The sequence below is a fragment of the Rhamphochromis sp. 'chilingali' genome (assembly GCF_963969265.1).
Source record: "Rhamphochromis sp. 'chilingali' genome assembly, chromosome: 18".
NCBI classification, from domain to species: Eukaryota; Metazoa; Chordata; class Actinopteri; order Cichliformes; family Cichlidae; genus Rhamphochromis; species Rhamphochromis sp. 'chilingali'.
In genome coordinates, this window is record NC_137945.1 from 14,449,034 (window position 1) to 14,461,129 (window position 12,096).

At 41.6% G+C, this 12,096-nt stretch overlaps 1 protein-coding gene across 3 annotated transcripts in view; it reads left to right on the forward strand.

Moving 5' to 3' along the window:
• The window catches only part of ptprn2 (protein tyrosine phosphatase receptor type N2), a 163,424-nt gene that overhangs the window by 38,956 nt on the left and 112,372 nt on the right, over positions 1–12,096 (forward strand). Inside the window, exons 4-8 of one of the 3 annotated variants that reach the window (XM_080864736.1) lie at positions 3,181–3,437; positions 7,855–8,308; positions 8,424–8,720; positions 8,982–9,022; positions 9,558–9,982. In XM_080864736.1, coding sequence (XP_080720862.1) covers positions 3,181–3,437; positions 7,855–8,308; positions 8,424–8,720; positions 8,982–9,022; positions 9,558–9,982 — 1,474 coding nt within the window. Of the gene's footprint in view, positions 1–3,180; positions 3,438–5,899; positions 5,921–7,854; positions 8,309–8,423; positions 8,721–8,981; positions 9,023–9,557; positions 9,983–12,096 lie in introns of those variants that run through there. The other 2 variants (XM_080864737.1, XM_080864738.1) reach the window with 2 other exon arrangements.

Genomic DNA, 12,096 nt, shown 5'->3' on the forward strand with positions numbered 1-12,096 from the left:
TTTGCTTTCTGTCCCAAGGCCCAGCTATCATCACCTACGATAATCCGTGGCATAAAACATGGGTTAGTTTAACATAAAAGTTGATACAAGTTTGTAGGCCATGGTATTATGAATACGCGCACATGTGCAAGTGAGGCCAAAACTGGACCAAGGAGCTAGCTAAAGAACAAAGGAGGAGTTCTCCAAGGAGCACAGGACCTTGAAGGGCGGAGAAGGTTTTGCTTTGTTATTAAAGGTGCTGTTACAAAAATTTTGACTGCAACTCATACCTGGGTCTTTTAAACAATCTCTGCCTGAGTCTACCGAAATTCCTGAAGATGCTAGAAGCTCAGTGTCGATAGCGAGCTACTAGCCCTGGCTAGAGCGAGTGTAGCTCTACGTTTACCTCATTCATTTACAGACATAGCAACCGTAGCTATGGAGGAGGAGGGACTTAGCAAGCAGTTGTGCTCCTAGAAGGTGAGTACAGTTCATACTAGGTCCAGATCAGTTTTTATGCTTTCGAGCGCCACAAGTTAAACATCAGAAAGAATTATGTCAGAATGCAAGACTGGTAACATAAAGTTGATGGAGCATATCAAACTGCAGTAACCTAAAGTTGATTGATTTTGTGACCCTCTGTAGAGCAGCACATAGTCTCATACAGACAAGTCAAATAAGATTATGCACTGTGACAGTTGCATTAGTTCTATTGACAGGAATCATCGGTCAGGGAGACTCAGTGACCATAAACTGACATCGTGTCCCTCCAGCGGTACGGAAACAACAGGTTACTCGTGGTCCTGCTTCGGATCCTGCGCAAACCTGCTTTCCTTGACAAACAAGCAACTAAAACTGCTGTTGTTGTTCACCATGTTCCACTCTGTCTGTTCCTTCACAGCCTAGCTAGATAGCAGCGGGGAGAAAAGATACACTTACAGGCTAATGTGCTGCATGAAAACTGGAGTTGTTATAAGGAAAACACGGGGGATCTACTCAATCATTCAGTGTGACTCTGGCTACTTTCTGCTGCAGGCTTTGACTCAGAGCAAATTATTTGCTCCAGTTTAACTACACGTCTTTGCACTCTTGTACTGTAGATGTTCTATGCACCATATAAACATATATTAGCATTTAACTGGGACGAGAATAGCTAAATCTAGGTGGGGCTGGAGCTTTTACGCTTTCATTAAATTTTATTTATTGAGGTGTGAGAGTACTGAGTTCTGAGTACTAACATGAACCCCACAGCAAATGCAGCAGTATGTTACAAATGGCACTCATACAGCATGTGCATTCATATAACAGAGCCTACATTGATTTAATGCACTTGTCAAATTCAGATTGACACATTTCACATTTCGACTAATTAAACAGAACTTGCTGCTAAGTAATTCAAGCTCTTTTCCATGAATGCCTTTAAATCAGTTAGTGCAAAGAAGTGAAGGAAAGGGAAAAATCTGCATTTCAAAAAAAGAAAAAACACCACATGAAACAACAAGTCATGTAGACAGGATCCCATCTAATAGGCTTTGAATATTTAGGAGCCCCCCACACACTCCCTCTCCCTCTGTCACACAGAAAACAGACAGGAGGCCAACAGAAATATCTTGCTTGTTTGAAAGCTGTTGCACTAATGGCAAGGCGTTAATTAACTGAGGCATTTGCCTGAGACGGGATGCTATCCTTAACAGGCGAAAAGCGGCAGCACTTGATGATGGAACCTGCTCTTTCTCTGGACTTACAGATGAATTTGCATGACATTTAGCTCCTCAGTGCCAGGATAATCAGCGGAGAGGTTGATTGAGAGGAGCCCAACCGTAAAGGCCCCACCACTTTTCTCCCTGACTTTTTTTCTTTTATAAAATGGCTCATTTTGATTCTGTAATTTGTGCCGGCATACTTTTTTCCTCAAGTGGGGCCCATCGCACGCAGACAAAACATTGGTATGTATGGAAATGAACGCATTACCCAGGAGACAGAGGGGATAGAGGTGTCACAGTCGATGAAGCCGGCCTCATCCCGTTGCGGCGCCATTGCGCATTTACCACTTGAACCTATTTAACCGGCTACAGTAAACTGCAGGTGCCATATGGATCCTTTAGGGCTGAAGCCAGGCCCGATCCTCCCATTGCCCGCTGATGATGGCATAAATGATGATCACCACTGTAATATATAGCAAGTATACACCACACTGCGTAAGCCACGGGTAGTTAACTGTCATTGTTGTACGGATGGATGGCTGAGCTGCGTTCCAGAACAGTGACAACATACGCTGCTTTGTGCTCCATTCACTGCTGCCAAGAATGACTAGAGGCATCTGTAGCTACTCTGCATTGCTCAGATCCTCATCTGGTGCTTATGAATATCTATGAGAATATCCAGCGTGTATGGGTGAGAAACCCGGCTAATGAAGACATTCTGCAGTGTTGAAACGCTCATTCCTTCACAGATTTCTACTTCACAGTCTGTTTCCTTATTAAACCCAAGAGCAGCATTGGATTCTTTAGGTAGAAACCTCTTTAGAGTCTGGTAAAAAAAAAAGTTAGCTGTGTGGCAGCAATTAATTGATTCTCATTGTAAAACACTCTTACTCTGCAATCGCCATGTCGTCTGTGTGTTCTTGTTTTTAAAATATAATATGGTTGGTGTTTCGTCGCTCTCCGCCAGTGGAATCCTGTGTCTCTTGGCTCATTGGGAACGGGGCCATGTTTTGGGTATCTTTTTTGCTTGGGTAGCTCCATCTGGTCTTGGCACCACTGTGCTTTGCCCCTGCCCAGGAGTTCTGCATCCCAACTATGTGTTGGCAATTAGCAAGGATGTTGGCACGGCGTCAGGCCACTGTGTGACATTCTCCCCGTGCTTGTTGATGGGCTGTGCTGTGCGCGCATATGTGTGTGTGCGTGTCCGTACATGTATGTGCAGACATGTGTCCCTACATGTGTGCACGTGTAGTCATGTCTTCAGTTTAGCTTGTCATAATTTTGGACTTCCTCTGTTCTTTCATCCTTTATCCTTGCTGTTTTGTACCATAATGTTTACTCTGCAATGCTGAGAGAACTACAGTATAACACTTTCTCTGAAGTCTTGTACAGTTGAATAGTTCTCCGTGCTGAACAGCAGAACAGTGTAAGCAACAATATAATAAAACTATCATATTTTAATATTACTTCTTTTTTGTTTTTCTTTTTTTTTCTACAGGTTTGACATGGCAGGATGACATCACTCAGCAGGTCATCTCCAGAGAGCTCTCCAAATTGAAAAACATCCCCCTCCACCATCAAGCCACCCCTCCAAGCCTCCTGACCACCTACAGCAGCTCCAGAGACAGGAAACTGAGGCCTGGACAAGATGAGTTGACTAGAAACCTTCATAAGTACCTGACGGGACTGGGCTTCCTGCCTCGGGCTGAAATAGATGGACAACCTGGAGTCCAACATGAGGTGGCCAATATTCAAGTGAGAATCCAGCACTGAGTAAATGTGTAGGAGCCGCTGGGCATCTAAGTGAAATGAACAGTAACAAACACATAAAAATGACCCAAAAAAGCAGAAGGGCTGAAAAAAGGCTTGTGGTAGGATAATGTTAAAGTTAATTGTAACATTTTGCAGAACCTTACATGACAGGTTGATAACGTATGGTGGGAAAGGCATTTAAGAAGCAACTGGATCTAAATGATTGAAAAATGATGAAGAAGGAAGTAGTGTCAGGACTAAAGGTCAGGTTGTCTGCCATTTAATGTGTTTCAATCTAGTCCTTCAACTTTATGGCAGGGACATACTAAACTGAAATATGCTTTAATGGCTCATGTAAAAGTAGGTGCAACATTAAGGTTAGGATTTAGGAATCCATATCGTCCAAGTAAACATAAAGCGTCACATATTCTTGGCTAAATTATAGAAGGGCCTCTTCCCACTTCTTTTGACAAAGTGTCAGTATTCTCCTTCTGCTGGGGTCGCCCTCTTGTCTTTACTTTGCCTTTGTTTCTTGCTTTCTGTCTTCGCTTCCTCTCCCACTGAGCTGGGAGCCTTTTTAAACAAAGATCTTCCATCACCTCTTTACATTATTCAGTCCTTATATTTCGGGTGGAACCCGGGCTTTGTGTGAAATGTGCTCCGCATCCTTCATAGCCGAGCTGCTTCCTGCTGCTGTGTCAGTGCAGCCATAATGCAAAGTTGAAGAGTTCAGGACCTTCCTTATTGATGAAATGAGCTCCTTTGTTGTGTGGTGTGATGGAAAAAGGCAAACATGGTTAGCATGAATGGCAGAGCAGCCCCCATCTTGCTGTGCTAATGCCATTATAACCTCTCAGTACGGCGGGGTTGGAAAGACTGACATTTTCTCTATATACATTTGAAGGACGGAAAATGGCAAGGGAGATAGCTAGTATTAGTGCAAAAGCAACATGGATAATGATGCTGTTCAGTGGAATGGATATACTGTATGCTGAATTGAAGTGTGGGCTCTTATGATTCACACGAGAGGAATTATTTTTCTTCCTCTCTTAGAGCACAATCACACATTTTGGTGCCAATATTAATAACAGCTACAATACCAAATGGTTAAAATGCCTCTAAACATCTTTGTATCATTTTAATGTAAATACATTATTCATCATGTGTCAAATATATACTCATATGACGAACTTTTAAATCAGATGACTCAGTTTTCTCTCTCTCTTTAGATAAGGCATTGCTGCTACCTCTCAGATAGAGGGGTTATATTTTTTAAAGTTTGTTGTGTGCTGTGGAAATGCATGAAATTACTCTTTGAGTGACACTATCTCATCTATGATTTCCATAATGCAATTTCCAAGAGCAGTTGTCTTTGATCTGGATTCCACATTCATATCCTGTTCCGTCTCGTCGAGCTAAGGTTGCTTCTCTTTTTATACTGAAGCCTGTCACAACAATGCTGACCCAGTACAACCCATTTCAATGTTGTCACAAAGAAAAAAATACTAGGTTATACTTATCATATGACTGATATGTCGCAACAAACTCTACAGCCATGCTAGCAGTTTCACAAGCTTGTATTTAAGCATGCTAACAGTGATAGCATAGTGACATGGCTTCAAATCATCATACTCCATACATTAAGGGCTAAAGCTAATAATACTTTTAGCAAGATGAAAAGATTTATAATTCTTTATGTCTAAGCACTATTTTAACTCCCAGTGTGTAGGTTAGCTAGTACGAAGATAATGCTAGTTAAGCTAACACATAACTAGCATTAAAAAGACACTTTTCTAATTACATACAGCCCTACAGAAATATTGCTTAAAGCTTGTTATTATCCATCTTTAACCTTAAAAAGCTACATGGTCTTAGCTTTAGCTTAACTTCGAGAAATATATAACCCTACAGCCGACATTTGGAAGTTATAGTTTGTCTGCTGCAGGTAGGGTTGCCAACCGTCCCTTAAAATACGGAATCGTCCCGTATTTAGAAACAAAAGTACACGTCCCGTATTGAGCTAATAAGGGACGCACTTTGTCCCGTAATATAGTGAGAATCAAAAGTAGTCTATAACTTTTAATGGAATTAACGCTTTGTTTGAAAACATAATTCCCAGCCCCTCTCCTGCTTTGTGACCAATGAGCTGACAGCACACTTATGACAATTCAGATTACCGCTCATCTCATTGGTCGAGGAAAGGTCGCTTACGGAGAAAATACCGGAAGACAACAGATGACCACAACAAGAAGCATGGCCAACAGGGAAACAAACGCCGACACGGCGGTGCAAGTCTCGGACGACAGTACACCTAAAGCTGGGCAAACACTGTGCGATTTTTTCAGTCACGTTATTCAGCTCCTGCTCAAACTGCACGATTGACTCGCAGGGGTTAGAAGTTCGTATGTCACGATGTACTCTCACACTATACCGCCCGATGCTCTGATGCGACCTGAGTGCTCACACTGTGCCTCCATAACATGAAGGTTATAACAGAAAATCTGTCGCTCTCTCTCTGTCTCTCACTCACACAGACACACCACCATCAACTTTGCTAAATTGCTAATGAAAAACACTCATCAGGCAGCTGTGATTGAGCAGCAATGTAAATCCAACTATTTTCACGGTTGTTGTGGTCGTGATAATTTTGTGATGCCACATCGAAAAGGCTCGGATGAGCTTTCCAAAGTTCTACAAGTTGTGCCTCCATCGCTTGTGTCCAGATCACACGCTGCACTGCCGTGCTGCTCCGTCTTTTACACCAACGTTTACGTGTTTGCGCGCGAGCAGTGTGAGCGGCTGTGGTGAGAACCTCACGAGCGATTGATGATCGGGAGCTGGTCGTGAGGTGTTAATCACTTCTCGTTACCCCACGTATACTACACGACGCACGATGAAGGCCAAAATCGGTCCGATCACTCAAAAATCGGCTCAAAATGGGCCTAAAACCGCACGGTGTAAGCCCAGCATTAGAGCAGCAATGTTTGTTCCCCTCAGACAAAGGGAAGAATGGGAAAAGGAAAACACCTGGCTGGAAAAAGTTAATATGGGCATGTGCAGTGAATATCAGCGCTATGTGGCCAGAAGTGTGATAATATAACTTATTTTGTGTAATAAACATCTGTAAGGATAGATGATTACAACAAATAGATGACTAATACATAAAAGTAATACATAGATGAATAATGATGATGAGTTAAGATGCGTAATCATGGGAACAAGCGGGTTTACAAACAGGAGCAGCTGATTAGCATTAGAAAAGCTGAAATAATATTTCAACTGAAGCCGATTGTACTAAATGCACTAAATGTGCACTGTTACAAGAATGTTTTTCTTTCTATTGTTTTCTATTATTTTATGTTAAGCAGGACAGAGTTCTTTTAAAGAAAGATTTACTTATATTCTCAAAAGTTAAGCATGACAGGCTTCTGTTTAAGAAGGAGACCTGTTTTACTGTGTTAATGTTGTCATTTTGAGCTAAAAATAAATGGCTAAATGATCATTTGTTTCACATGTGTTCATATCACAAAGAATACACATCTACTTAAATCAAATTCAAGTCAAAGGGTTAAAAAAATAATTTCACACACAAAAAAAGAGCTAGAAAATTCACCACACTGGGAAGGGTGAAGACAACTGGGTCGCCCGGCCCTGGCCACGAGGTGTCCCTTGTTTATTTTTCAGGGAGTTGGCAACCCTAGCCACGAGGTGTCCCTTATTTATTTTTCAGGGAGTTGGCAACCCTAGCTGCAGGCTATCCAGTTTTGTCTCCTTAAAGTTTTTCAGTTTGAAAAACTTTTTCAGCTTGTACAATAAATAATTCTGGATAATTTACCCTGTTAGCGCCTCTCAGCACAAGGATGCTTTTAGGTATTTGACACAGCTGACAAAGAGGCACCTTCACATAAGGCGTTAATTATTTTCCCTTCCACTATGGGGTGGCTGTGGCTCAGGAGGTAGACTTTAAGTTTTTTGTTTTTTGAACAAAACTTTTTGCACAAAATGGATGAAGGAATGTTAAGGAATGACAGCTATTTTTACACACAGTCCCACAATTTTAGGCGCTAAAAATTCAGTTGAGAAGCAGTTTCACAGCGAGGAACAGAGGCAAAACTACAAAAATAGTGTCTTTGCCTAACCAATTATAGACCCAATAGTACATATCCATTCATTGTTGCTTGCATGTAGGGTTTGGGTGCAATGTTAATAGCACCCAAACCCTACTCCTAAGCCTAAGCCTACTCTTAGATGGACCAGGGTGGATCTGGTGGATGATATTACTTAGAGGTTAGTTTTCTTCACTCTGTCATAGTTACAACTTACTAACAGGCCGATCCATTATAGGCTAGCTTGGTGAAAATGTGTGACATATTGACAATTGTCTAAATGTGGTATACTGAGTATATTGTGTTGTGTGTAGAAAGAAGACATCAAATCCGATGACCGTTCAGAGCCCAGCCAGCCAAAGCCCAAGCAGGGCTGGAAGGAGACCACAATCTATAGTCTTCAGAAAGGAGCCGGCCAGCCTCCAATCACCAAAGTCGTTACACAGAGTGGAGAGGGCAGGCATCCCAAGCTCAGTAAAGCTTACTCCAACCAGAACCCAGGAAAGAGCACGCTGCTTTCCAGCCATATGGAACGGCTTCTTTCCGGGGCACCAGGCACTCAGCAGGGCAGTCCAGGTGGCGAGGCGATGTGGCCCAAAGGAAAGCTCCACTACCTCAGCTACGTGCGACCAGCTTTAAACGACCACACAGAGCCACAGACTCGGGTTGCTTTTGGCTCCAAAGCCCAAAAGCCTAATCTAGACCAACTGCTATTCAAGGCTGACTCGAACCGACTCACCGCAAAACAGCCTCTTAGGGCCATGGATGGTACGATCAATTATAGTTGCTTTTTTCTCCTCTACATTTTCAGGAAAATTTAGCATTTTGGTGCTTTTTTTAATGCATTTATAAATGCTCTAGCAACCCTTCTTTTCCTGTCCAGAGCGATTCATCCAGAATCTGGTAAACCAACTGGGGAGGCACAGCATCAACATGGATGCTTTGATGGGCAAAGATTTGGACCAGCTGGCTGAAGTCATCACAGGAGCTCTGCGGGAGGTGGATGTGGAGCGCCCTGCGCTTGAAGCTCAGCCAGGACCAGGAGCCACTGACTCCAGGGGGAACATGGAGGGTAACAGGGAGCCCCAGGCAGCAATGCATTTGAATCAGGACCAGGACCTGAAATCAGATAAAGAGCAGGATCTAAACCAGAAAAACACACTGAGAATGAAACAGCAAGGTCCGTATGTCTACTGGTGAAAGAGAGAATAAAAGCTTGCAGCATTCATGGTAGTGATGAGCATATAAATGTAAGACAGAATAAGACATTGTAAGCTGAAGATGCTTTAGTAAGGCTTTGTTTATGTAATTTCTGTTCAAAGTGCTGCCAGAGGTATTTTTGAGTCTTTCATTTTGAGTCATAACTGTTTTTCCTTGCTAAATACAAAAGAGTACTTCAGTTTTCACACAATCTGCTCACATATATTGTGTTTGTTTCCAGGCCAGAAAATAGACGGCGCAGACAAAGAGCCCGTTGACAAGGTGAATGTAAAATTAATCTGCCCAACCAACAAATTGGTTTCTCAGGGAGTGAGACATGTCCAAACTTGCATTTTATTTTCTTTTGAACACTTTTAAAACGGGGATGATTTGAAAGTTGTGCAGACTACCATTTACTTTGGCATTATTAGAACTTGAAAGCAAATTTGCAGCTGCAGAAACGTAGAAAATTCCTTGATTGTTGTCTGACCCCAGCGTTTTCGCTGGATGGAACGTTTTGAAATCAGAATTATTTTGCACAATGTCACAAAACTCTTGTTTAACAATGGTAAATGAGTAAATCTACTAAGCAGCCTTTAAAATTGGTAAAATAAAAAGATGTTATTAGACCTTGGACTGGCAGTTACACTGAGAAACGCTGGTGAATGCAGAACAAATTCATATCTTTTCAGTTGCTGATAACAGACTTTCTCTTGATTAATTCTCTTTTGTAAGGAGACAAAAGTAATGTGTAGGTAGACCTAAAAGGAAAATGTCTCCACTATTCTAAAGAGAATTCATTCTTGATTCACAACAGCATACCGCCTTCTTCTCCAAGCTGCTGGACTACCTCAACATGGAGCCCTTTGGTAACGCTCCAGAGGTCAACAGTGGGCAACCAGCCCCGCTCCAGAAAATGGTAGGACTGGAGAACGTGCATAGCCGCACAACGCAAGACCAAGTTCCCGTCCCCCACCGCTGGGAGGAGAAGACCATGACAGCACCTGCGAAGGAAGGGTCCACTTTGCGGCTGACCGGTGGGGCAGAGGACCCTGACGTTCAGGTCGATTCTGACATTGACAAGTGGATGCAGAGGATTCAAGGCCCAGAAGGAAGGAAGCAGCTGGAGGAGCCACAGAAGAAGGACATGAAAGTCAAAACCCAGCTGGTCCACGTGGGAGTGAAGGAGTTTTCCAGCAGAGGGAAGGACAGACACTTTGGCTACATCATCACCGGCACAGAGTAAGTATGATTCAAACATATGATGTTTATACATATATAAGAAATTACTACCTCTCATATTTTCCTAAACTTGACAAACGTTTTTTGGTGAAATGAAATCCAAACTAAACCCTAAGCCTTCTGAAGATCACAGTAATGCTGTTGACCAGAAAAACCTGTTTGTCTAAATTAGGATTTATGGATGAGGGGCTCCATGTTTTACTGAGCCAGATGCCCTGATAAGAGCCACCAGGTCACTGAACACCTTAGATGTGATTATTTAGACAGATAGTTGAGTTTATATTGTTAAAGCAAATGTAATTTCCTTAACAACATGACTGCAGCCTTATCTTATCAACTTCCTATTCATATTATTAGTTGCTCAATTACATATCACTAAATTAAGCTTGCTTGATACAGAGATGCTGCTTGGGAGCCAGATATCACCCTAATGACTAATAACTGAATCTGCTTTTGCAACAAAGTGCACATTTTTAATGTCTTAATGCATGCTCAATCATCCAGGTAAGGAAATCCCAAAAAGTTTCTCCCACTTTTTGGAACAATTTTAATATCTTTCTAAATTTTAGGTTGGAATAGTTGACATCTCTAAAACAAAGAGAACCAAACTAGTGCTGTTTTCTTGAATGGGATGTTAAGTGTAAGACAGGAGCTTTTTAAATCCTGCTGTGATGGACTGCAAATGCTGAGAAAATCTTTTCTGCGTAAGTCATTTAAGCATAAACTAAAGAGAAGTGGGCCAAGAACAAAGCCCAGTGGGATTCCTGTTTTAGATAAATGATCATCATTCACACACACTGATCATGGTTGTGAAACCCACACATGTGGAAAAGTCCATTTGATGCTTCTAAACATAAATAATGATATAAATAATAACAATTAAGATTGTATAGAAAATGAAGGATTCTTATCTAGAAAACTTGTAGGCTGGATGTGACTGATGAAATTTGAGTGCACGGATAACTTTTACTTTACAGTAATATGAAATTCAATAGTTTTTAGTACCACCTTTAGCAGTGCTCGCTTTCACCGTGGAGGAATTTTCGCCACTCTTCTTTACAGAGCTTTCTTAATAACCCAGCACAGCAATTCAATCAGGCTGAGGGTTGCAGTTTGGACCATTGTAACACCTTCATTCTTCTCTTTTTTAGCCATTCTGTTGTAGATTTGCTGCTGTGCTTGGGCTGAGGTTTAATTGTGGATCAGATGGCCTCACATTTGACTCAAGAATATTTTGTTATACAAAGTTCATGGTCAACTCACTCACTCAGAGGTGCCCAGCTGCTGTGGCTGCAAAACAAGCCCAAATCAATACCCTTCAGCCACCGGTTGACATCTGATATGCTGTGTTTGGTTTCGTCAAACATGGTGCTGTGTATTACAGTCAAACATTTCCACTGTGGGTCTGTCCAGAGGACATTGTTCCAGAAGATGCAACTTTTCAAACTTAAGCCATGCTGCCATGTTCTTTTTAGATGATTTCTCTTGGTATCCCTTCCAAACAGGCTATACTTGTTCAGTCTTTATTAATTGTTCAGTTTTAATTCTTTTCTTTCTAATGTTAGGGTAAGCACCAGTGCCTCATGCTACTCCACATTACTATATATATAATCTGACTAGCCATAAAAAAACTAGAAGCCTTTATTAGAATTTAAATTAAATTCTAATGCATGATGTGTTTTGTATTTTGTGGTGTTTTTATACCAACCTGGAGACAAATGTCATGGGATGAGACACTGGATGTTGCAGTTTGCATCTCCACAAAAATAAATTGCAGTATAGGATTGAAAACATTGAGCTGTAGTATGTAAAGGGATGACATGATTGTCCCTGACAATGCAGTGCAATGCAGACCCATAAATTTCAGAAATACTTTGTATGTCAGTACAGCCATCATCAATAACATTTGTGTTTAACATCAGCAACAGCACGAGTCCCTGTCTTATTCCTCATTGGGCTCTTATAATTATAACTTTACAGCTGCCTCCATTTACTGGTGATACAGTGACGCACTTCTTTCAAGACAGACTTGTTTAACAGAGCTTGATACTCAGCAAATGTCTTCTTTGTTAGCTTACCTTAAACTGCATGCATCCTCTATCAAAACCACCCAC